Consider the following 27620-nt stretch of genomic DNA (forward strand, 5'->3'; position numbering starts at 1 on the left):
CCCCGACTTCGAATACTGCTTGTAGTTATTCATCTTCATTGTAGCGATTAGCCATAAGTGGGAAGAAATGTGATGTTAGAGATGATACATAATAAATTAACTATGCGTTCTCATCGTTGCGGTTAAACAAAGTGAACAGAAAAGCGACGTAAAAGTAGGCTAAATACAAAAGTTTGCAATATATATATTAACTGAAGAAAACTGTCATTTACTGCAGGACATTTAACAACTCACCGTATCTTTTTATACCGTATCATCTCTTATATTGCAGAAATTGGCGTGTAAACCAGTGTGTTCTAAAAGTATTATCTTAAAATTTGTGAAGAAAATATTATGACGAAAATAATTGTAATTCCAGAAAAGGCATTCCTATAACATTAAGGTCTTGCCAGTCAGAACTAACCTATGTATTCGCAATGAACAAGGCTGTTCACGTGTTCAGCTATTGACTGTTACAAGGTTTGCTTTGTCACCCTAATGGGAAAACTCTCTACCGAGTGGCTGAATTATAGTAAATACTACTATACTGCTAGGACATAATTCATCTCCAAGAAATGAAGCACAGATTTTTGCACTGGAAGTTGTAAGATACTTGTTTTACACAGTAACAAGTGAATTTTCTGTCGCTTCCGCGGCTCATGCTGGGTTGACGGGACGAGCAGAAGCCCCGCCCGCACGCATTTCTAAGTGATGACATCAGAGGACCTCCTGTCTGTGGAAAGGACGTTTTCAAATCCGTGAGGTAGTAGGTGAATTTCAGCGGTGTTTGAAGGCGTGTTTCTCGAGAACCAAAACAAATATCGCCGAGATATTTTGCACATCTCATGTTTGTGTCATTATCTGTAAAGTGAATGGATTTAAAACGTTTTTCATGACAAAGTGGAAATGTCTATCATATTTCCAACACCATGTAGCAATATCGTAACTTTGTTCGTTTTGTTTTCTGGGTAGAAAGTACAGTATTTAGAAACATTTCGACATTGCACCACAGAACCACAAATTATCATTATTATTTTGGCAGTTTTTAGTTTACTTTACACATTTCTAGAATTATCAGCATTGTACATCCAACATCTCTAGCGTTTTAACGCCCTCGATATTACTTTCCGCTCTTTTTATATTCAAAAACAACTGCCTGCAGTCGAAGCGTCAATATCGTGAAACGGTGGCGAATGGCCGATCAGTAGATAAACTCGTTTTGATCAGGGTTGGCATGTTTAAAACAAAAGTGTTTAAAACACTTTGTTTTAAACGTTTAAAACACACGGCTTTGTTTTTTTACAAATGTTTTAAACGTTTAAAACAATGTGTTTTAAACATGTTCTTTTTAGAAGTGTTTAAAACACATTTTGGTACTTGATATTTTACAGTCTGTGATAATTTTTTTGTTTGGCAACCCTGTCTTGTCATTAAATCTGTGTAATTAATTCGTGCTTTACTGTCGCACTTATCGCACAACACTTGAGCAACATTATGTACTGACGTCATGGAAGAAAGCTTTTAAATTTTAGGCTAAATGCCTACGTTGTTAGGTTAGGCAAGCTAGCTATGTATGCACAAGGTAGCAAAACTGTTGTGCAACAAGAAAGACCCGTGCTTTACTGTAGAAATCGAAACTTCTCAGTTCTTTGTTTTGTACCGTCCTGTAAGTTTGAGACTGGTGGAAGCTGGAAACTAATATCTGAATACACAATGCGTGATTTTGATCATGACGTGAATTTTTTTCTCTTTCGATACGTTTCATTGGTTTGTATAACTGAATGAAACGCAGATGCTTACTTTTGGTAACATAATTTTTTGGCCGAGTCTGCTGCCACACACGTGTCAGCAGTAAGAACAAGCTTGAAATTTGCTCCTGCCACGTAATTCGTCTGCTAAGAGGATGTTACAAATCTTAAGAACAGATTGAGACGAGAGACATGCAAGTTTATGATTAGTGGGAATTAATGTACAGGTAATTTAGAACCTTTTTCTTTAGAAAGCATTTAGCAATATTATTTTAATGCTAACAGAACCTAACCTAACTACGAAAGCATTTAGGTTTATTATTAGAAGAAGGCTAAGGGACATAATCCTAAAACATTTTTGTGAAAGTAATCGCTACAACTTCACAGTATGCGTTACAGACGTAATAGCATACATAGCATGATGAAATCACGATAAGACAAAGACCGAGTCTGCTGCCACGCGCATCTTTTTTGAGGTTCCAGCACAAAAAGAACGTGGCAGCAGATACTACCTAATTTTTTACTTGAAAGATAAATTGATCTGGGGAATCTACTATGACACTGCAGGTTGTTTTCTACTTTATAAACTGTTCAGGCAGCAGGAAATATTTCAACCTGATTTTTCCAGGACGAGGATAGTAATTCTATAATATTTAGTTTCTTGAAATTTAGATGAATATGAATCCTAACCTACTTCAGCAGTAGGGAAAAAGGGGGCTATTACCTCCTACTTTTGTCCCTACAGTAGAGGTGTGCGGGATCCCGAAAAGTCGGTACCGGGATCGGGGGGGGGGGGATCCCGTCCCGATTTTTCGGGGTCCCGAATGTCGGGGTTTAAAGAATTTCCCGTCCCGATCCAAAAAATTCTGTCCCGCACACCCCTTCCCTGCAGTATGGTAAACCTTGTCTCCAAAGGGATATAAACTGTCCTTGCAGCCACTGTACTTCAGTAACATAGTTTCATAAAAATGATTTTTTTCTAGGGGTGTCCGACAGAATATTTTTGGTCGGGACGGGAAATTTTTAAAATCCCGACATTCGGGACGGATTAAAATTAACCGATATGCCATCTGGTGGGATTTTCAGGAAGTACTCTAAGTAGGATACGTTGTGTTGAAGTCGTTTGAAGCATGGGGAATATGCGAGAGAGTAAGGTCTACTGTCCAGGGTTGTTTTTTTTTTTGCTCTAAATCGTTTTATGGGTCAGAACAAAAGTTTTCATGTGTTTCCACCCCGTGGAATCAACAAAATGAAATTTGTTAATAAATCAGGGAAAACGTAATTGACAGAAGATTGGTATGGAGGATATAACACTGTAATTCGGCAAGGAAATTACGAAGAATGCACAATTCTGCTTACTTTATTTTTCGAGATATATTACCATGAAAGTAAAGTTTTAAATTGTACTTTATAAATAAAGCTTTTTCTTTTTTTCCAAAAAATCATGAAGCGTCTTACCCAATGCGTCCATGTATTACCGGCATTACGTATGTGTGAAATTTGGAACAGGTGCAAGTCGATTAAGAGAGAAGATGAAAATAGTTTGAGAATGAATTAATGTCAAATGAAACCAGAAAATAAAAGGTGGACATGCTAATGTTACTGTTTCATTCAGTACGATGTCCTTTTTCAGTGAGTATAGCCTGGTCATGAAATCGTGAATATTATTATTAAACCAGCCTTTCTCTTTCGAGAAAGAACTACAACGATACGTTCGCTATTTTCTCCTGTCCCAGCTTTTTAAGTACATGTCAATTTCAATTCCTTTATTTTCAAATAATTTCCGAGAACCCCAGTTACAACATGACGTGCAGATGATACAGCACTGCTTTGGACAACCAGTGCGTATACATAGTTTCGTCTGCATTTTCCGTGTTATTTTTGCCTATCATAATTAAATGCTTCGTTCTCAGAGCGGCCATATTAGAAGCGACACTAGCGCTCAGGTGGTAATTTTAATCGCGACATTTCCCGACAATGTCGGGAAATTTTCGGGACGGGAAATGATCGAAATTTCCCGAAGCTCTGAAAATCTCGAATTCTACACGTAATTTTCATCTTAAGTGCTTGTTTTTGCACTTCTGGTACAAAAACTAACTGCTCGTGAACCCGAAAAGTCGGAAATTTTTTCCAGATCCCGGTCCCGACTCTTTGGGATCCCGCACACCCCTATTTTTCTTTAACGACTTCAACTATAATTTACTGGGAAAAGGTTGACTTTCTTTTGTTTCAAACATGTTTTTAAACTCATGTTTAAAACTATGTTTGAAACAAAAAAAAACATGTTTTAAACAAAAAAAATTTTTGTTCTTTTTTTTTTTTTAAAAAAAAAAAATTGCCAACCCTGATACGAACTGTTTCGAGAACTTCTGAATGACTAAAATGTATTCAAAGTTAAACTAGAGATGGCCAACGATTTTCAGATCCACATTACCCGGTTTCGAAAATACCCGAAGCCGGATGCGTTGAGAACCATGTACTCGCATCTGCATCTTAGAATAGAAGAGAATGCTTGGATTTCAGATGTATGATTTTTACATAAAGGGGACATTAAGACCAACCAATACCTGACCATTATATAAATAATTTCCACACCTCTTATCACTATTGTGCATGTGTCATGGTGCAGGACAATGATTACTAGTACAGAAAAGGATAATTGAACAAAATAATGTATTTATATGTTGATGTTCTAAGTCAGATCCAAATTCTCATAAACAATGAATTAAATTATAAGAAAGGAGATACTATCCCCTTTAACGAACTTTTGGGTAAATATGCGATATAGCCCGAACGGATTTCTTCAAATTTACAGGAGAACCTACTTACTGAAATCAGTTTCTGTAGCATTGTCGAAGTTCTTCGAGGTATTTTCTTTCGCGGAAACTGAAAACTGCACCATAGAATGCTGCAGAACAAGAAATAGTCATTTTTTATGTAAGGAACTTGCATTTTCTGTAAAGCGACAACATTTTGTCGTTGTTTCCATTATGTACCTGCAGATGGCGCAAGCGTTAAAAGTCACGAGGTCTCGCCAGTGTTTCCAAACGTGCCTTTTTTTTTACAATATATTTTTTTTAACTATGCTTACCTAACCTAACCTTGCCGGAAATGGTCCATGGGGTTGGTTATCATGAATGGTTTTTGTGGCTATCATGAATAGTTTTTGGGGCTATCGTGAATGTTTTTTGGGGCTACCTTTTTTTTTTTTTTTTTTTGCGGCCACCTGTCAATGGTTTGTGATGACATAATGAACACTAAAGTAGGTATTTTTCGGTTAAGAAGGTTGAAAAACTGCATACCTACTCCAAATCGATAAAACACAAGCACAATGTGCGATGATCCATGATAAAGTGCACGCCATATTGTCTGTTACCCAAGCGGAACAAGGAAGACACATAATGACTCGTAATATGAAAAGTTGACACTATTTTATGGAAAAAGCCATAACTTCACCTCAAAGAATTTTCCGCAATGCAGAATAGGTAAGTATCAATGCTAAAATTAACGAAATAAACGAGTGAGAGGTGTTCGGTCTATATTGCATAATTACCAACTTTTGCTTAACATGATTGGTGGCACGTTTCAACCGCAGCCCACGGCATCATTTCTGTTGCTTCATTCTATTGCAGCAGGAGCTCGGTAGCACATCCAAACTGCAGCTCCAAGTTACATCTTTTGTTGTATACTTTAGCAGGTGGCACGTTCCAACCGATGCCCTCAGATAGTGAGAATATTTAAACTTTAACTGTAGATGCCCCAAGCGAGGGAATAAAAGCAAATTAATTGAAAGCCGTCATTAGAACTATTGACGAATTGCTGCTGAGATGCCTAGTTATCGTCAAGACGAGTTGTTAAACTGCTGAGCTACAAAAGTGGTTGCTGAATTGCTGAACTACAGAGCTGTTCGTCGAGTTGCTGGAAATATGCTGTGTTGCTGAATCCATGGTGAGCACCTTACATGCTCAGCTGATAGACGCCGAGTTGCCGAGAGGCCAAGAGACTGTGGAGATGACGAGTTTCCAAGAGAAGTGATTGAACTATATAAATTTATATGAATATCCTCCCATGTAATAGAAAACTACATAATCATATATACTTATACAAAGGCCTCTATATTACTAACTTCAACATTAAGAAGAGGGAGACCTTTTTTTAAAGTTCGCCAGTTTACACCCATCGGAAGGCTGCTTCATGACAACACCGGACCTCACACATCTGGTGCAACACGTGACAAACTGGACGAAATTCATTGGACATCACTTGAACATCCTCCATATAGTCCAGACTTATCCCCTGGTGATTATCACTTGTTTAGACCCCTGAAAGAAGTACTCAGAGGTAAGCACTTTCAGGATGACGCAGAGGTGGAAGAGTTTGTGTGCAACTGGCTGCACACACGACCGAGAACTTTCTGGGACAAAGGGATTGCCAAACTCTGTGTGTGTGTGTGTGTGTGTGTGTGTGTGTGTGTGTGTGTGTGTGTCCGTCCGTCCTCCTCCGTGGATGTGCGGTCTAAGGCACTGTGCTTTGGGCTCCGACAGTGGGGCGGCATGGGTTCGGGTCCACCTGGGTTCAGTCTCTGGGTTCTCAACCTGTGTATAGGGCCGGTGGCTACCCACCATCGTGAGGAAATTGGGAAGCTACGAGTGAGTAGCATAACCCGGTCACGGATATCTCCTATAATGGCTGGGGATTCGACATGCTCACCACACGTCACCCCCATTATGGATTGAAGAACTCCACACCTTTAGGCGTATGATTTGTGAAAGGGAGACAAAGGCCCTTCGAGGGCTGTCGTGCCATGGGTTATTATATATATAATAAATAAAATAAACCTTGGGCAGCTTTATTGTATAAATATAATTTATATTTTAGTTATACAAATTTGAACGGTACAGAACTGTTCTAGTGAAGTCAGAATATATTTCGTTAATAAATTTTAGAGTACAAGGAAAAAATTATAAACTAAAGTTAAACAAGAAATATGAATAATTATAATAATTAATGCTTTATGAAGAATATGGACCTGGGACCTTGTACTGTGCTAGCCAGTCTGCCAGAACGCTCACCGAAAATCCATTTACAAAACACAGGCCATTTTTCATTTACTGTGAATTACTATAGTTTCCGTTTAACACCTCCCACCCCCTCCTTCCCCGTCAATGCCCTCAAAAACAAGGAAACATTACTAAGGTAAACAATACATTTTATCCCATTTAAATTATTGAAATGCCTTACTTCTCTCCTCATTGGAAATTATTTTGCCTGTTCCTAAGAATTAACCTTGCCACCATTTCTAACAACCATGATATCGATAAATATGTTTGATTTTTTAAATTTTATTTCAATAGCCATTTGTAATTTCACAGCAGCTTGGTAAGTAAGTCTCTGGCAATGCTCAAACTTCATGATGCAAATTGCAATTCACGAGTTGTTAGCACATCGCGCTACGATGCTAGGGGTCCCGGGTTCGAATCCTGGCCTGGGCATGGATGTTTCTGAGTGTCCATTCATCAATTTCATCACATCATCACTTATCACCATCTTCACAAATTAAGCAAAAGTGGCACAAAAAGCGAAATACAATAAAGCAAATCAATCAATCAAGCAATTCACAAAACTTAAAATTATTGTTTTAAAATTTACCTGTAGGAGTTTATAACAATTATAATTTCTTTTCAATATCCACATTCGTTTACATGTGTGCCAAGATAAATATTAGTTTCTACTAACAGTGTCTTCGCCTACTTTCTTTTTGACTCGTCTACATATCTGAAGGATTAAGCAACAATTTTAAATATCGATGTTAAGTGTAAATCTACTCATTTTGGTGATATAGTGTTTTAAATCATAAAACCTTCGCCATGCAAGGCTATGGGTCCGTGACAACTATTTGTAATGTTGTTGAGGAAGTTTGCGCTCTTATTTTTTGGCGAAATGTATTGGAAATTGAAGATAGGCTATTAGGCTAAATCATCGAAGATCTCAGGAATTACTATAACAACACATGCAAACAGTGCTTGCATTATAATATCTTGATGACTGCTCACTTTTTTCCCAATACAGAAGCTAAACGAAACAAAAAATAAAATACCTTGTACCTTGGCAGCTATCGGCATTCTCCGAACAGTTGCTGCCATCTGTTGAGTGTTCTTTCGGAAGGGCATTTGCGTCAACATCCAGTTTTCCCCCTTGCTTTTTTCGGCTTCTTTCGTCGAGCTAGATAAAACACAGGAAGAATACAGCAGGGGGAGTTCACTGCGCCACACGTGCCCCAGGCTCTCGCTGCCTAACCTGGTGAGCTTTTCTTGTCAACATTGGGGGAAATTGGGAAATTTTGAGCATTGTGAAGACTTTATTAACGAAAATAGCTGCTTTGTAAAATAAGTATATTGAAATGTAGTGTTTTATTCTGCAGGAAAAAAAAATTGATTTTTTTTTTGTTTTCGGTTGGGGGTTCGTGTGCTCCATGAACCCCCTTCAGGCAACGCCTCTGGTGATCTGATGTATTTATATATCTATATGGACATGTATAGTTGTAGCCTATATAAATGAAACTAAGCCAATATATTGTCACAGTGCTGCAAGTGATAATGTCATTTCTCTCAATGGGTTGATGAATCAAATAAACATCAAAAGTGGTGTTAAAGTGCTACTACAATTTCCTATGAGTTAAGCCAATGACATCATTTCAATGGTAGACATTTACGAACAATATTTCATATTGCCCTGTACTCAACATGAAGTAAATTAATTCACCTTACAAAGTAAAGACAGGAACATGAAAAAAAAATGTACAATATTTTATGTTTGAAATTCTTTCAATGGTGAAAATTATGAGAAAAGAACCTAAAATTCACTCCAAGTTTCTAGTATTGTGGTCAGAGCAAAGATTGATATTAGTGGATATTTTGTATGTTCGTTAGTAAAGTACATGCAATATTGCAGCCAAATTGTCCTCACACTTTGTTAAAAAGTCTAATTTTACTGCACTACATTAGGTCAATCTATAAATATGGACACTATTTGAAAACAATTAACAAGTGCCTATAAATCAGATAATTAAATTTTCTCAACATTAATAAAATACGTAAACACATCCCAGTGAAATAATTCTGTGCATGAGTATGTATAATGTCACACATTTTCAGTGTGTGAAACAAAGAATACCAACTTAAATTCATGATGTATTCTGATGATATTTATAGGCATGCCTGAGAAAATAGTCAAAATCCGAAAATGAAAATTATCAATTCTATATTAAAATCAAATGTTACAATATTAATTTTTCTCGGTGTATCAGCGGAGGAAGCAATACAGATTGAGTTATTCCTGGTGGTAGAAACGTCTTTTGCAGGAGAAATGGTTTGCTCCGTTAAAAATCAAGCATAGCTCTTTTTTTCAACTGGTCACCTGACTGAAAACGTGGGTGAGATCCCTGCTGGATAATAAAGACATTCCTCCTGATGTGTAAACATCAACAACTGATTTTGAAAATATAGATGTTGAGATCCTAAAGCAAGTGAGATGTGCACTCTAGCCATAATGGCTTCTGTTTCATGTGTAAGAGGTTTTCGTTAACAGACAAAATATTTGATGCAAATTGCACAATTGAAAAGTTTCTTTTTTGTGCTTCTCCTCATATGTACACTGAAATTAACTTTACAGAAAAATCTTGTCACAAATTCAACATTCAAGATGTTTCTCTTGGAAGATAAACTTTCTCATGTGTCTCGTAAAGTTATCATTTCAGCTAAAACCTTTGCTGCAAATTGAACAATTGAAAGGTTTCTTTTTAGAGTGAAAGCAAATGTGCAAATTAATATGCCCTTTATTTCTAAAACTTTTGATGCAAATTGAACAATTAAAAATCCGGGAACTTTTCTAACGGTGGAAGTGGCCCCGGTGACCACCCAGCGTCAAATAACATGGGTACCTGGGGAAAACCCTGGGGGGTAAAGGCGGTCAGGGGCATGATGCGATCACATCACCCCCACTCACGACCTTATCAAGAAAGTGTGGGGCGTTACCCCCTATATGCCTTCATGGCATGGTGCTATGCACAGGGGAACACTTTTTACAATTAAAAGATTACTCTTGACTGTGAAGCTTCATATGCATATTTAGTGTAGATCTCCAGAATAAAACCTATATTGCAAATTGAACAATTAAAAGGCTTCTTGTTACTGTGAGTGCGCAAATGCGCATTAAATCGATCATTGCGGGCAAAACATTTATTGCAAATTAAACAATTGAAAGGCTTCTCTTTAGTGTGAATGCACATGTGCGAATTAAGACCTCTTTTATTTACAAAACCTTTGTTGGAAATTGAACAATTAAAAGATTTCTCTTGACTGTGAAGCTTCATATGTATATTAAGTGCATATCTCCACACAAAACCTTTATTGCAAATTGAACAATGGAAAGGCTTCTACTTAGTGTGAATGCTCAAATGTGCATTAAGTCGACCCTTACGGGTAAAACCTTTTTAGCAAATTGAACAATTAAAAGGCTTCTCTTTTGAGTGAACCCTCACATGTACATTAAGATATCCTTTAAGGGCAAAATCTTTGTTGCAAATTGAACAATTGATGGGTTTCTCTTTAGTGTGACTGAATTTGTGTGCTTTAAGATTTTCTTTACGGACAAAACATTTGTTGCAAATTGAACAATTGAAAGGCTTCTCTTTAGTGTGAATGAACTCGTGTGCTTTAGGACCTACTTTACGGACAAAACCTTTGTCGTAAATTGAACAGTTAAAAGGTTTCTCTTTGGTGTGAACTCCCAGTATATTACGAACAGCTTCATGGACAAAACTTTTCTTGGAAATTGAACAATTAAAAAGCATTTTTGGTGGATCCAATATATTGCTATCTCCTGCTATTAGCCTTGGCGTCATCAATATGTGCTTTGCTTGCAAGTGTTTTTGATGAAGGTTCACCCTCTAATTCTCTCTCCACTGACTTTATTATTTTTTGGCTGCTCTTTTCCACATGATTTTCCTGCAGATACTGGCAAATGTGTAACTGCCCTAGGGATATTTTGGATCTGTCCTTCCATACAGCTCTTGTTCAGGTAGCTGAAAAAAATAATAGAAGAAACAAATGTAGTTTCGCTCCCTGATAAAGTAATGACAATGAGAATGACGGATATGTGTAAATCATTGAAAATAAAGGGTAGTAGAATAGACTGTTAATGAGGACGTACTCATGAAAACGTAAATACAAGGTCCACCCATAAAGGAACCAAACTAAAAAAACAAATACAAAGGTACCGTATTCTGGCAACACTGCAAAGAACTACATCTAAACTTCCCGCCAGTGCATGTTTCAACATGTTACAGGCAGTCGGTATCAGGGCAAGTGTGCGTCAGATGCAGGTTGTGTGCAGGCAGCGTACAAAATACATGCACCAAGATTGAACAATGTTACAAAGTGGGTAAATCGTTTACCGAAACGTTACTGGGCAGTGTATGGTCATGCAGCATTTTCAAGAACCCAGGTGTATGACTGGTATAATCGGTATAATTGTTTCAAAGGTGGATGTGAAAGCATCGAGGATGAAACAAGATCAGGATGCCCTTCAATGTCAAGGAATGACGACAATGTGGAGAAAGTTCGTGCACTGGTGAGAGGAGATAGACAGACGTATAACCACGCAGCAACTGTCTGACATGCTTCATATCAGCAAAGAAAGCTGTAGGTTAATTTTAGGGGTTAGGTTAAGAAGGACCTCTGTGATACTGGCCAATAGTTTGTTACACGATAATGCTCGGCCTCATACCACATTGTCTGTACAACAATATGTCGCTAAGCATTCAGTGACAGTGACAAATCACCCTCCATATTCTCTGGACTTATCGCCTACTCATTTTCTCCTTTTTCCCAAGCTTAAGATGACTATGAAAGGGTGAAGATTTGATGACGCCGTGGACATTAAATTAAATGTTTCGCATATTATGCGAAAACTTACTGTCAATGACTATCAACAATGTTTCCAAGACCTGTACAAACACTGGTCAAAGTGTATTGCCTCCTCTGGTGATTATTTTGAAGGTTATAAAGTCATTTGAAGGTAATTACTTGTTTTCTTTCCTAAAAAAAAATCGTTTTTTTATGGTCGAACCTTGTATATATTATTCATTCAACAATGAATATTACTAATTTCTTTACCAGTTAGACAAAAAAAATTAGGGCCAACCAATAAATATCCACATTTTTGCTGTAATTTTAATTAAGTTGCCATAATGTCTTGGGCTTGTGCATGTCAATAGTGTGACAATTTGTTGTTACTCTCTTGCATATTTGCCATTCATTATTCTCTATTTTTTTCTTTCTGTGGGAGGGTAAACAAGAGTTACACACATTCATATCTACTAGTGACAAGAGATGCCTATTTGACTTAGGCCTGTCACTGCCCACTGTCAAAGCTCAAGGTTAGCCTCCAGCCTCCAAATTCCATTTTGGCCTCAACCTCAGAGCTCAAGGTCAAGGTCAACATCTGGTCTTGCATGGCCTCACTCTCATGTCTCTTGCTCATTTGTTTTTACCTACTAGAAAATGTACTTGTCCCACACCACGGACATGCGGTCTACATCATCAGGCTATCTACTCGAGCAAAGGGATGCATTCTGGTTCGAGTCTGAAAGGGGGGGGGGGGAATGTGACAACTTTTCAGCTTGTGCATGGGACTGGTGGCCACTCACCACCGTGGGAAGCTACAAATGAGTAGGAAAATCCAGTCATGGAGACCTACAGCAATTAACAGGGGTTTGTTGCACTGACTGCACATATTTTTGTATGGTTGGATGATTGCCTCCCTCTGCTGTGGCATGTGGGAGCATGGGCGTCACCAGATCTTTTCCTAGGGAGTGTTGAATTGAAGATGTTGAGGACACCCACCCTCAAAAATATTATGACACAGACGAGTGACATATGCACAAGATTGTCAGGGGGGGGGGTTGTTTTTAAAATTATTGCATTATCGGAATTTTAATTTGTTATTATTATATTACTACTAGTAGTAGTAGCAGTTTTAGTTTAGTTTATTTTAGCATTCAATAAATTTATCATATGAATAATAAGTAGCCTACTTGTTACAACCAATATTACATAATAGTTATTTCTAACATTAGTATCAGTAGCAGCAACAAACGCAGTAGTATAAGAAGCTTCGGAACATAGTTTTTTTGGCAGCCATAAAATTAACAAATTTTAATTTCTCATTAATTCTGTTTTTTGGAAAAATATGTATCTCACCATTATTACATAATAATCAAATCATACACATATTTAGACAACAATTTGTATAAAATGGGTAAGGAACTTTAAAATAAGTATTTTATTTTGTAGGAAAAACAGATTTATTAAAGAGAAGTAGATGAAAATTAGATGCAAATTTCCAAGGGGGGGGGGGGGGGACGACCTACCATTTCGACTCCCATGCGTGGGAGTTAGGTCAGCAGGTAGACCCTGGACCTCGTAGGCTGTTGCAGATGGGGTTGAAAAAAGAAAGAAAGCTACTGTATTCATCATAATTGATTTGACAATTTTATTAATACAAAAAATAGCCAAAAGAACATCATTCTTGAAGATTTTGTTAATGTACATTAAAATTTCTATCTGGTGTCTGTTCCCATTACAAAAAAATTGATTTGTTTTAATTAACATGTTTGATTAAGTTTCTTTGGTAACAAAAATAAAAAAAAGAAATTGGTAGCATTAAGTGCATTTCATAATTTTTAACAACATACAGAGGTTGTTCCGTCTACGTTTGGCCAATTTCGTTCCTCCCACCCTGCACTCAGAATGAACTCACCCAACCTTGGTCAGGCATGTTTGTCAGTGTAGTGTGTGAGCTGTAAAAGAGTGGTTGTGTTTTCTCACTGGGCCAAAAATCCCGCCAAAACTGAGCCGCTTTTTGGGAGGAGTGCGTTGTATAACTTTCCAAGTGTTTGCATTTTCTCGCTTGGCCGAAAATGCTGCCAAAACAGTTGCTTTTGGGAAGGTTTTGTTGTAGCCTTTTATGACACAAAGTTCAGTGTGTCAATGATCAGGAAGTAGTGTAAGAGCAAGAATTGTGACGTTAGTTTGACTTTATTCAAGAATGTGATCGGCAAGTATAAGGATTGCATGGCCCCAGCGTTCGGTTCTCCAACAAAGGGGACGAGAACACGGCCGTGCACACAAGCCACCACCAGTATGCAAGTGCAAGGTGCTGTTAACAGTTTCCAAAGACATATTTAGATGATTTTCCATCTGTCTTTGGGTCGGTGGATTCTCTTGCATGCCCATTCTGCGAAGTTTCGCCTGCATACTGGTGGTTTGCTTGTGTGCACGGCCATGTTCTCGTCCCCTTTGTTGGAGAACCGAACGCTGGGGCCATGCAATCCTTATACTTGCCGATCACATTCTTGAATAAAGTCAAACTAACGTCACAATTCTTGCTCTTACACTACTTCCTGATCATTGACACACTGAACTTTGTGTCATAAAAGGCTACAACAAAACCTTCCCAAAAGCAACTGTTTTGGCAGCATTTTCGGCCAAGCGAGAAAATGCAAACACTTGGAAAGTTATACAACGCACTCCTCCCAAAAAGCGGCTCAGTTTTGGCGGGATTTTTGGCCAAGTGAGAAAACACAACCACACTTTTACAGCTCACACACTACACTGACAAACATGCCTGACCAAGGTTGGGTGAGTTCATTCTGAGTGCAGGGTGGGAGGAACGAAATTGGCCAAACGTAGGCGGAACAACCTCTGTATTTAGTAGCATTAAACATATTTACAAGATTACTAAAAGAATTTCACTGGTTAACAATATTTTATCTCTTGGCCATTTAAAAAACTAGCGAACACAAGTCACAGATGGTAACACAGCCATCAAAGTATATAAACTGACGAGTTCCATGATGATGATAATATCGGAAACTATTATCTAGTAAGTACAACTACTAAGTGATTCTTTTGAATATCCATATTGGTTGGTTTATTCTTTATGCAAAAGTAGTAAAGCAGAAAGTATCACACAGGACAAAGCATCCATTTGGTAAATGTAGATGTAGCTGTAACAAAGCTACATTTTTGGAAGAGTAACTACAGCTTCTTTTAAAGTGTAGCCTTCTGATTACTGCTAATCATATATGATCAATACTTGTGCAGCAAGGATGTATTTACTGGGGGCATCATAGGGTCCAGACCCACCCCTCACAAAAGACTTAAATTAAATAATGAAATAATACAGCAACTAAAATTAAATAATGGAAATATACTTGTTTAATCAACAGTTATTTATGTCCGCCAAACTAATTGGAAGGCAAGGATTAATTTGAGATCAAACAACTTTGAATGACAGTACCAAAGGAGAGTCATGCAAGATCTACTACTACTTTTCTCTCACTACTCTTTGATTTTCACCAACTGGATCCATAACATGTTTTGATATTCAATTCTTTATATATTTGGAATTAACTTTCTTTCTAAATTTTGCTGACCTATGCCACACATAAGCTACATAATGAATACCAGCGGTTATATCACTATCCTTAATCCATCTTTTTACCTATTCATGTGATAAAATATAATTATTTTAATTTAAACATTATTATTATTATTTTGAGCCACTTAATTTGGACCCCATCTGAAATATATTTCTAGATACATGTTTGTGTGAAGTACCAGTGCATCATTAGCGACAGGATAAAATTAAATGCCATCTACCTCTATATATTATATTAATTAGATACAAATAAAGTGTGCTGTATTTAGTAAAAGGACGAACCCAGATATATAATAAAGTGAGGATGGGAAGTTCTTTAGATGGATCTTTAGTTCTGACAGTCAAAATTGGACAGACCAGGCTATACACTCATTACTGAACGTGAATGCTTAACTAAAAAGCCTTGGAATCTTGCTACCTTTTGGGCTAGGATGAAGTAAAGGAGTTGCTTGGTGAGGTTTATTGCCTCAGTATTGTGTATACATTCTTCTTAATATGGTGGACACTGACATATCGTAAATTCTCGAGTAAAAGCAGAGAAAGAAACGATAATATATAAACTGGGGAGCTTTTATCAAATGTCAATTTTATAAGTCTTTATTGATTAAGTCAGAAAAAGACAAAATCATTAGTATGCCTTGAACAGGCAGGAAATGATCACCATCAGAAAATGCATCTGTAATCACAGAATGTCAGTTCTCGAGTGTTCTACATATTCCAGAACGAACTCCACTGGAACGAACAAGTGTTCCTTTTTGGTTCTTGGCCTCAATCAAAGAACTAGAGTGTCCGTGTACTCACACTCCTTGGTTGACCGGTTGTCAGTCAGTGACTGTGAAAACATGCCGAACTCTTGAACACTATTGCACTCACTGAAACATGACTCACATCTCAAGCCCATTTCATTAGCAATCTTCTTCCTTGTAAAGGAAGCTCACTGCATTTGTGTGATTTCAAGAACAGATCGTTTTGCCTCTGAAAACCCATGTTTAGGGTACAGAATTATAAATAGGTATTTATATAATATGGGACTCACAATATAGGCAGAATGAAATTACTATGGATTAATATTAATGATACACTTCAAAGCTCATGTAGCATTAAGAACATTTATCTCTGAACAATATCTGAGTAAAAGAAAATTCAAAAAGGTACAGTGCAACTTGGTATTGGCGAAAAAAAATACTGGTGCAGATCTTGGTTGAAATGTGATAAAGAAGAAATCTACTAGATCGATATACAGAGCGGTCACTGTTGGAACATTATAAAATACAATATACTTGAAATTCCTAGTTTTCAAGGCAAACTTTCCAAAAATTCAAGGGTACAAGCAGATGCTTTCTCTATTTCAACATTATATATTACCACCTTTCACCACCCACAGACAAACACATACACATATATTAACAAGATAATGGGCTTGTTTGATTGCATTGAATCATAAAATTCTAATTTAATTCAATGAAACGGTATGGTGTGTATATATACTATTTAATATATTCAATTTAAAGTGAGGAGTTTACATTTGCCATTTCACATACTCAGCCTTGAAATACATGTACAAACAGAAGTCATAAATGTTACAGAATATGCTATTTTATGAAAAATTGTTAATTGTATAAGAATTTCAAACTGAAATTTACACAATCAACTTCATGATATCTTGACTGATTGATGATTGAACTACTAAACACTTGACACTTAAGTTAGTAGTGCCATCACTGTACCTGATCTGGTCTGTCTGCTTGGTTGCATCGGCGCTATGTGGTCCGTTGATGGTGTGTACTTTGAGCACAGCCCCATCTTTCCATGGATACACTTCACGAGTCACACCACTTAGACCAACCGCTCACCTTGCCCAATCTCCTCACACTCCCATCATCACCTCTCTTCACCCGGGAGCTGGCTGGCATTTTTGTGATGACATACCATTTTATTTCCAGCTTGTAACACTACAGTTTAAAGTAGGGATGGCCAAACGGATCCGGATCCGAAAAATCCGGATCCATTCGGATACAGATCCGGATCCAAATCCGAAAGTTCCGGATCTGAATCCGGATCCGAAAGTTCTGGATCTGGATCTGGATCCGAAAGTTTCTGATCTGGATCCGGATCCGAGATTTCCGGATCTGACAATTTCGGATCTTTGGATCTGGGTCCGAAAATCCAGATCCGGATCCGAGAGTTTTGTTTCTCAATCCCATTATAATATTACCACACCTTAAAAGGTATTATGATCTTCGATTACAAAGAAATTTTTCGTTAGCCCTACAAGAATTTTTTTCAAGTGTTGTTCCTAAAATACTTTGCTACGCATCGGCTAACACACTCGTGCACAAAAATAATCTTACTTGTTTAACGTAAAATGTTAGAGGTGATTTTGTAAATGCCATTGAAACGAATATGTATTCATTCGAATGTATTGGAAATGAAAACACACATAAATGTGAGACATTCCATTCCAGGATGAAACCTTTAAAACATATAACAAGATAGAAATGTTATACAAAAATTATACAATTTTTCTAGAGTTACAGTTTTACAAATTAAAATAAAACATTATAATATATGCAGTGTTAAATAATTACAAAGTATAAGACTAACAAGGGAGGTTATCTAAGTATTCCCCTCCGATTTTCATGATACTTGGCAGGTGTATAGTGAGTCCCAAAGGAAGAATTACGTGTTTTTTTGTTTCAGCTAAAAAACAGTTTTAGGAGGCAAAACCCCCTCAAATGTCAAGATGAAGACAAATTGAAGTGAGGATCTGACCCCTGTGTCCCCCTCCGATTTCCATGATACTTGGCAGGTGTATAGTGGGGCCCAATGGAAGAAATACGTGTTTTTTTGTTTCAGCTAAAAAACTGTTTTAGGGGGCAAAACCCCCTGAAATGTCAAGATGAGGACATATTGAAGTGAAGATATGACCCCTGTGTCCCCCTCCGATTTCCATGATACTTGGCAGGTGTGTGTACAAACGGGCACAAATGAAGAAATACGTGTTTTCCTTGTTTCGGCTAAAAAACGGTTTTATGGGGTAAAACCCCCTCAAATGTCAAGATGAGGACAAATTGAAGTGAGGATCTGACCCCTGTGTCCCCCTCCGATTTTCATGAAAGTTCGCAGGTGTATAGAGGGGCCCAAAGGAAGAAATACATGTTTTTTTTTGTTTCTGCTAAAAAACTGTTTTAGGGGGCAAAACCCACCTCAAATGTCAAGATGAGGACAAATTGAAGTGAGGATCTGACCCCTGTGTCCCCCTCAGATTCTCATGAAATTTGACAGGTGTATAGAGAGGCCGTATGCCCCCTGTTTCTTTCTATGCCATATTTACGTGGTTTCGGGGTCAGATACCCACTTCAATTTCTCCTCATCTTGACATTTGAGGGGGGGGGGGATGAAAACACACATAAATGTGAAACATTCCATTTCAGGATGAAACCTTTAACACATATAACAAGCTAGAAATGTTATATAAAAATTATACAATTGTTCTACAAATTAAAATAAAAAAGTTCTGGATCTGGATTTTGGATCCGCCAGGATCCGGATCTGGCCATCCCTACTATACACCTGCCACGTTTCATGGAAATCGGAGGGGAACACAGGGGTCAGATCCCCACTTCAATTTGTCCTCATCTTGACATTTGAGAGGTGGTTGCCCCCTAGACCAATTTTTTTGCCGAAACAAAAACACACATATTTCTTCATTTGGACCCTGGAAGTTTCATGGAAATCGGAGGGGGAGACTTAGACCTCCCTTGTAAGTGTATTAATTAATTACAAATCGTGCACGCGCGCACACACGTGTGTATGTATATTATATATATATTTCGATCTTCAGCCGAGAGATCGGGAGAAGCGTGGCGGGCGGTGCTGACGGAGATGCCGACATTTGCAGCCTGTAATGCCCGCTTATTTTTATGGACAAATTTATATAAATATTGCAAAACGAGCACAAACCTGTGTTATAACATGCAAAAGTTCTTCTGAAATTCATCCAAGTTCTGCCCTTATATACACAAATAAATACGCTTTAGAAACGATGTTAAGAGCCACAGATAATAAAACGTTTTAATCATAGTTTTGACCAGTAACGTCCTGCTTAAGCTTATATCCTTGAAAGAGTTTTGTGTCGATGGGGATCGTTTGGAGGTTTCGAATGTGCAACACTGTATCAAGATTACGCTGCAGACGAAACCGTTAAAAGTCAATGGTGTTCGTGAGCTTCCTTGCAATCCGAAATCTCCGAGCTCGAGTGTTTTGTTCCTTCGCGGGTAGATGAAGACAGAGCTGTGAATATAGTGGCGAGCAGATGTAAACAAAGAGCGTGTTAATTTCGTACTGTGCCCAACAGTGTTATTCTTGGTTACTTGCCGTTACTTGTTTGTGTTATTGCAGTGTGTATGTGTGTTGTGTTAGTGAGACGATTGGAATGCCAGTCGCAAGGTTCAGGTTAGATCAAAGAATTTTTTACGTATGTCACTTACGTGAAAACAGACTCGAGTCGAGACGTGTGTAGGCAATTTGTTCAGAAATTCCCAGGCGTTTCACCTCCACATAGAAATACGGTTATACATCTTCTCCTTAAATTACGAGAAACTGGACCGTTAAATTTTAAAACACCTAAGCAAAAACGACGGATTCTAACCGAAGCAAAACTCGATGATATTGGTGCAGCGTTAGAACGTTCTCCAAACAAACCTCTACGAGGTGTTTCACAGGAGATGGGCGTGTCAAAATCATCAGCACATACAGCCACTAAGCTACTAAAATTAAAACCATACTCTTATAACACAGGTTAGTGCTCGTTTTGCAATATTGATATAAATGTCTGCATATGTCCATAAAAATAAGCGGGCATTACAGGCCGCAAATGTCGGCATCTCCGTCAGCGTCGCCCGCCACGCTTCTCCCGATCTCTCGGCTGAAGATCGAAATGAACGCACGGTATATTAGCAGGTAACAATATGTTATAAGCACATTCTTACTTTCCAAAGAAGCGCATGTGGGATGGCAAAACGGATCCGGATCCGAAAGTTCTGGATCCAGATCCGAAAGTTCTGGATCCGGATCCGAAAGTTCCGGATCTGCAGATCCGGATCCGAAAAATTTTAGGATCCAGATCCATGGGATCCGGAACCAACCGGATCCAGATTTCGGATCCACTAGGATCCGGATCTGGCCATCCCTAGTTTAAAGTGGTCATGAAATCTTGCAATAATCTGCCTGTCAGATACTAACAAAGTAAATGTATTGAGAGAGAATTCTGTTATATTTTCTACGCAGCTTTCCTTTCTTTCCTTCCTCGATAAAAAGAAAAGCTAAACTGTGAAAACTTACATCGAGACATTTGTAAATGTATGAATTCATTTGGATTTACAAAAGTTGCAATTTTTTACACAGAATTCATGCATAATTAGTCACCCTGATTAAGTACAGTTGCTGCAGAAATCATATATTTCAGTATGTGTAAATGTTCTGAACGTGTATAATTGTTACAGTGTTGTACCATCACGATCGGAGGGGGGGGAGAGACTATAAGATTATTGGAAGTAGTCTAAACTCTGTCCTAATCATGATATTCAATAAATCTGAGGTTCAAGTAAAGTATTCATTCATTTGGTTGAAACATCTTTACAGAAACTACACATGAATGCTACAGGAAGATAAAACTGATAGTTTTTGTATCATGCTGTCCTTTCTTCTTGGGTGCAGGTCACATTTGTTCCATTTGCATTGCCTTTTGTTATGAAGTCTCATATGCATATTAAGTATCTTCATGGGTAAAATCTATGTTCAAAATTAAACAATTAAAAGTATTATTTTTGATGTGAAACCTCATATGCACATAATATATGGAAATTTAATGTGATGAATACTTAGAACTGTGTTTCAACACCAACATTTTGAAGTATTCACAATAAAATAAATAATACAGTCATATATAATATTCTATTATAAAAAGACAGGATATTACATACAGAGTGCAAAATAGAAAACAAAACATATTTTTTAAGATTCTGGCAGTTCACATGAACCAGTAAAATTATATGCTGATTTCTCAAGAATGGAATTTTTTAAAATATATTACATGTTATAACTTACAGAATTCTTCAACATGCATAAAACAATATATTCATTCACACAGAGAAACTCTAAAAGAAAATCCAAACTTGATCACAAATTCAGTGTGATTCAAAAGTGTGGAACCACCCATATAATTGCTTCAGATATCACTGTACATGAATGGAACCACACAAAGTAACTGGAAGACCAATTACAACATCTCTCAGGTATGTTACAAACCAAATCTTGAATTGAACTTAACTCCTTCAAATGGGAATAGGGGGCAAGTGACACATCAAAATCATGTGAAATTTTCTGGAAAAGAGAATGGTGAAATCCATTTAACATTGTCTTTAAGCATTTTCAATTTACTCAATGTTAAGGGTAAAGACTGCCATTGTTATGTGCATGCTGTTCATCAATGTTTGTTCCTTGTTATGAAGTGAACCAAGATGTCATTGATCAAGGAGCACATTGACACTAGCTTACATTGTGGTGGAGAGAGTGCAAGGAAAGTTGCAATCTCTTCAACTGCAAACACACTGAGAGGTGGTCGGCCAATTGTTCGTAGCGCAGTGGTGAAATTCATCCACAAATTGTTGCAAAGGGAAAGTGTGTGTGGTCACTATGAAGCACTAGGGTTACCAGTAAGGGTAATGTAGGATATACTGGCCCAATATGTAGGACATTAACTCAAAATTTAGGACACAAAACATTCTCAATAAATAATACATATTTATATAGAACATGTTAGAACGTTGTTAAAAATGACATTTTCAGTTTTAAGAAAGTGAATTCTTAATGAATTTTTAAATGCAAAATTCCAAAACTTGCAATCATACTAATCAATGCACCTCTCACTACATGATTTAAGTGGTACTTCTCAAAGGAGACAATTTCTATCAAAATTTCAGGTTTAGAGAAACTATATTTATGTTAGAGTGGACAACAGGGACCAGTACCAAACATTTTACAGACTTTATGAAAAAATAATGTCTCTCGTGAGCCTGTTGTGCTGATCGTAGTGAAAGTAGTCTCTCAACATTTGAATTATGACCTGTAATGGCAAACAAATATTCAGCAATTACCATAATTCCCGGACACATTTTCCGGTACGAGAACTCCAGCCTACCATGCCAGATGGCAGAAGAAGATGCCATGGACACCAGGTGGCGCAGTGGGGCACCACTCACTTGCCCAGAGCCAATCCAGGCAGGAGGAGGAGGACAGCAGCAGAGAACAACAGCAAAGGGAAAAAGAATGAAACAGGCAGACTTGCCAATAAGAGGCAGATGTGACCCCAACACTTAAGTCTAAGGGTGCTAGGGTTACATTCTGACCTAAGCCAACAACATGAGGCAAGAAACATCAAAAGTCCTGCATGAGGTACCACAACAGCAAGCTGAAAAATTTGCTTCAGTACCATTGAGCAAAATTTTATTTGGGAGCAGGGGGATGTATGACCGATGTACCAATTACCTTTTATCATTACCATCGGTCTTTCTATGATCCCAAAGATCTCATTTTTCTGCTCTGAGAAAAGGACAGCCGTCTCAAACGAACCAGCATTCTTTACCATGAAGCCCTGCATATATATTAGATCACCGCACCTACTTCGAGAGAAAGAAGACAGTGTGTTCCTGCAATAAACTCTGATATCCATCCAGTCCACATTCGGCTCATGTCACCATCATTTCACGTTCGGCTTGATGGTTGAAATTTAGAGAAGCAGGGGGATCCGACGGTGACATGCAGCTAATCACGGAACTTCAGGCATTTCAAAATTTAAAACCCCCAACAAGACTCTCGCCCTCGCCCTGAACAATGATCCTCTGTTCTCAAGGGACAATAAAGCTGCCCAGGCTCAGATTCAAAACAATAGTTCTGCACATAACAAACTCAAGCAGACGACATAATTTCTGCGAGAGCGCCAGCCAGTCTACAGTTTGGACATTTCCTTGTCAATGTGATGGATATGAACATTTGAACTACAACCCTGCCCGAAAATATCTCTTCGCCTCAGTGAAGATTAGACAGAACGCAAAACTTTAACTAACTTTAAAGAACTGTCTGCAAAACTTTAACGAAATGTCGGAGCTGTGAGCAGATAAAATTAATTAGAGGGAGATACTTTTTGTCCTCCAAATCAACTCGCAAACAAGGTGTTATTGTGTTTCTGTGATATGCGATTATCGCTCTTCAGTGGAAGTCACGTGGGGGTGGAACTATAGAAGACTGACCAATAACGAAGAAGGCATTCCACCCTGATAACACCGTAGCCAGAGAATCAAGGGTGAAACCAAGATACATCAAACACCAGTTCCAATACATCGCTCCAACTCTCCAGGAGGGAAAAACTTTGCTCGATTCGGTACATCGCTTCAACCCATAAGAAGCTTCGACACAAGACTCCAAAAGAGACTTTCCTCTTCACTTCAGTGCGAACAGTCGTGCTCTCTGATCTATAGTCAAATTTTAGTGTTTATTAAGAAGTACATCAGTATTAGTGTTTATGTGTATAGAACGTCACAAGTGCAACTCGTAACTGTCTCTTGTCTTCGCCCAGTGCATGATGGGACTGTCGACTCAATGTGACAGTCAGCTGTTATGGTAAAGTATGTAGTGTGATGGGATGATGTAAGTACTTGGACAGCTCATTAAATCATTTCTTTCAATATGTCTCAGTGTCCTAATTTCTTGTAACTCGTAACAATAATTGTCATTACTAAACTTGGCTCGTGAATGAAGACCAGCGAATAAGGACTTGAATGGCTTTCTCTGCTGGCTGAATCACTGGCCATGTACCTTTACTGTACCACCAATTTCTTTTTAATTATAACCTTTGTTGCAAATTGAACAATTGAAAGGCTTCTCTTTTGCGTGAACATTCATATGTACACTAAGATCTCCTCTATGGGCAAAATATTTATTGCAAATTGAATAAATTAAAAGACTTCTCTTTAGTGTGAACAGCCATATGTACACTAAGTTCTTTACGGAGAAATTTTTTATTGCAAATTGAACAATTGAAAGGCTTCTCTTTTGTGTGAACCCTCAAATGTTTAATAAGATAATCTTTACGGGCAAAACCTTTGTTGCAAATTGAACAATTGAAAGGCTTCTCTTTAGTGTGAGCCCTCACATGTTGAATAAGAGAACCTTTACGGGCAAAACTTTTGTTGCAAATTGAACAATTGAAAGGCTTCTCTCCAGTGTGATCTCTCACATGCACATCAAGATTAACTTTACGGGCAAAATCTTTGTTGCAAATTGAACAATTGAAGGGCTTCTCCTTGGTGTGGACCCTCATATGCACACAAAGGTATACTTTCCGAACAAAATCTTTGTTGCAAATTGAACAATTGAAAAGCTTCTCTCCAGTGTGAACCCTCATATGCTCATTAAGAGAATCTTTACGGGCAAAACCTTTGTCGCAAATTGAACAATTGAAAGGCTTCTCTCCAGTGTGACCCCTCATATGCACATTAAGATAAACACTACGGCCAAAATCTTTGTTGCAAATTGAACAATTGAAAAGCTTCTCTTTTGAGTGAACATTCATATGTTTACTAAGATCTCCTTTACGGGCAAAATATTTATTGCAACCTGAACAATTGAAAGGCTTCTCCTTGGTGTGGACCCTCATATGCACACGAAGGTCTACTTTCCGAACAAAACCTTTGTTGCAAATTGAACAATTAAAAGGCTTCTCTCCAATGTGAACCTTCACATGCTCAATAAGATTATCTTTACGGGTAAAACCTTTGTTGCAAGTTGAACAATTAAAAGGCTTCTCTCCAGTGTGAATTAACACATGTTCTTTAAGACCATGTTTATGGGCAAAATCCTTCTTGCAAATCGAACAATTAAAAGGTTTCGCTTTGGTGTGAACACTCATAAGTGTATTACGCTCAGCTTCAAGGACAAACGCTTTCTTGGAAACTGAATAATTAAAAAGCATCTGTGGTTCATGGATGATGAAATCTGGTTTGTCAGAGAAAGTTTTGTTGGAAATAGGGCCTATACATTGCTTTGTCATGTTGTTAGGCTTGGAACCACCAACATGTGCCTTGCTAGAAAGTGTTTTTCGTGCAGCTTCAGCCTCAAATTTCTCTTCCCTACTGATACATTCTGTAATTTCTCTTGGCTGCTCTTGTTCTCTTAAGTTTCCTGTAGACACTGGCAAATGTGGAACTGACCTTGGGACATCTTGTACCTCTTCTTCCACATAGTTCTTGATCAGGTAGCTGAAAAAAATATGATACAAATGTAGCTTCACTTTTTGAGTAAATAATGAGAACGACTGACATGTGGAAATCAATGAAATGGAAGGAGAGTAGAATAGGCTGTTGATGGTGACGTACTTATGAAAAGGTAAATACATGTATATTATTATGTAGAACTTTCAGCAAAAAATGCATACTCGACCAGAACTCGAACCCAGGTCTCAGGCATGCAATGCCATTGCTCTATCACTGAGCTACCGAGCTGGCCTGGGTTCACCTGATTTCTCGCTAATGTTTTTTTACCTGTGTGAAATGCTGTCGAGCCTGCATTTTTCTCTTTAAGTTCTATGTAGTACATATACTTTTAATTTAATGTATGCTATTCCTTCAAGAATAAATACATAATATTTTTTTACCATTTAGTCAAAAAATATTTATATTTTTGCTGAAATTTTCATTAGGCTGGCCATAAAGCTTTATGCATATCACTAGGTTAACAATATGTTGTCATTCCATCTCACATTCACTGATTCTTCTAATTCTTCTTCTTATTTCTGTTGTAGGGTAAACAAGAGTTACTACAACCATATCTACTTGTGAACAGATATGTCCACTTTACTAAGGGATGCCACTGCACAGTGTCAAAGCTCAAGGTCAACCTCTAGCCTTACCTGGCCTCAACCTCTGAACTCCATTTTGGCCTCGACTTACATGACCTCACACTCATAAGTGTCTTGAAGGCTGGGAACCAGTTTGGGGGTTGATCATTTGTAAGAGTAATTCATTCACAGTAGTCAGAATTCGGGGATGCCTCAAACAATTCAGAACATGATTTAGGTGTTGTAACCACCTTACATTTTCAGCCACACTAAGTCCACTCCAAATAAATTTATTAGGCACAAATACATGTTACCGTTCACCCTTCTCTTTCTTTACAATGCTTTCAAGATTTTAATTACTTGTAAATATAAATGGCATACAAAATACAAACTGCTTCTATAAATATTCTCTACATATTTTAAGGTAAAATTAAAACAAAGTCATTGTAAAAGGGCAAAATTCTTTTTAAAATTTCGACAATTGAAAAACGAATGCCTCACATATTTCAGATTTTCTGAGATCTCAACATGCCTGTACGTGCTCCTACCTCCCCGAGTTCAAAATTCTGTATAAAGTATTATGATATTTAAAATATTAGTATGACATATCTTTTCTTTAAAAAAGTTTTCAATCAAGTGAAATGATTATCAGTCCATAAGTGGGCCTCCCCGATTGTGCAGTGGTAACGTTGTTGCCATGTAATCAAGGGGTCCCGGGTTCAATATCTGGTGGAGGCACATAGTGGTTCGGATCCAACTTTAAAACTCTAGGTCCAGTCCCGAAGAGGCTTACTGTGAACAAAGTGGACTTCAATCAGTCAATCAATCAATCAATCGATAAGTATCACATGTTTTTTTGAGCAATCCTAAAAATGGCCATCTCCATTAGCTTCAGGATACTCTTTTGTTAATACCTAGTAGGAAATGCATTTGTCCTGCACTGTGCCTGTGTTGTCTAAGACATCAGGCTTTGGGTTCAGGGTATGGAAAGCATGGTGGTTCAACTTTCCTGGGGTAAGTGTAAAAACTTTTCTCATGAGATTTCGGCCAGTGCATGGGACCATGGGCACCCACCATCGTGAGAAAATTGGGGAGCTATGAATGAGTAGCATAGCCCAGTCATGGAGAGCTACAACAACAACTGGGGGTTTGTTGTGCTGACCACACAACATTCCGTAACTGGTTGGATGATCTCCCCCACCTCTGCTGAGGCATGTGGAATTGAGGCAGGCAGTCATTAGGTAGGCCCTGAACCTTACAGGCTGTTGCACCACAGGTTGAATAATAATAAAAAAGAACAACTGTATTCACACATTTTTTTTGGATATAAAAGCCAAAAATAAATATTTTTTGAAGATATTATCAATGTACATTAATACACTCTGTAAAAAAAAATTAGCATCACTGTATTCTTATTACGGATGTTGACAATTTTGAGTTTCGCATGCATGCATCTTTCCTGCGCAACTTGAAATCAATTGATTGAAGTATTGGTC

General features: G+C 37.8%; 1 protein-coding gene across 1 annotated transcript in view; it reads right to left on the reverse strand.

The window, feature by feature from the left end:
• Positions 1-23729: 23729 nt before the first annotated feature.
• The window catches only part of LOC145999123 (uncharacterized), a 100648-nt gene continuing 96757 nt past the window's right edge, over positions 23730-27620 (reverse strand). The window contains exons 4-5 of the mRNA XM_083136059.1: positions 25326-25546; positions 23730-23761 (exon numbers count right to left, since the gene is read on the reverse strand). Of these exons, the coding sequence (XP_082992185.1) occupies positions 23730-23761; positions 25326-25546 (253 nt within the window). The remainder of the gene's footprint in view (positions 23762-25325; positions 25547-27620) is intronic.

Source organism: Lepisma saccharinum, chromosome 15 (genome assembly GCF_977018435.1).
Source record: "Lepisma saccharinum chromosome 15, izLepSacc3.1, whole genome shotgun sequence".
Lineage (NCBI taxonomy): Eukaryota > Metazoa > Arthropoda > Insecta > Zygentoma > Lepismatidae > Lepisma > Lepisma saccharinum.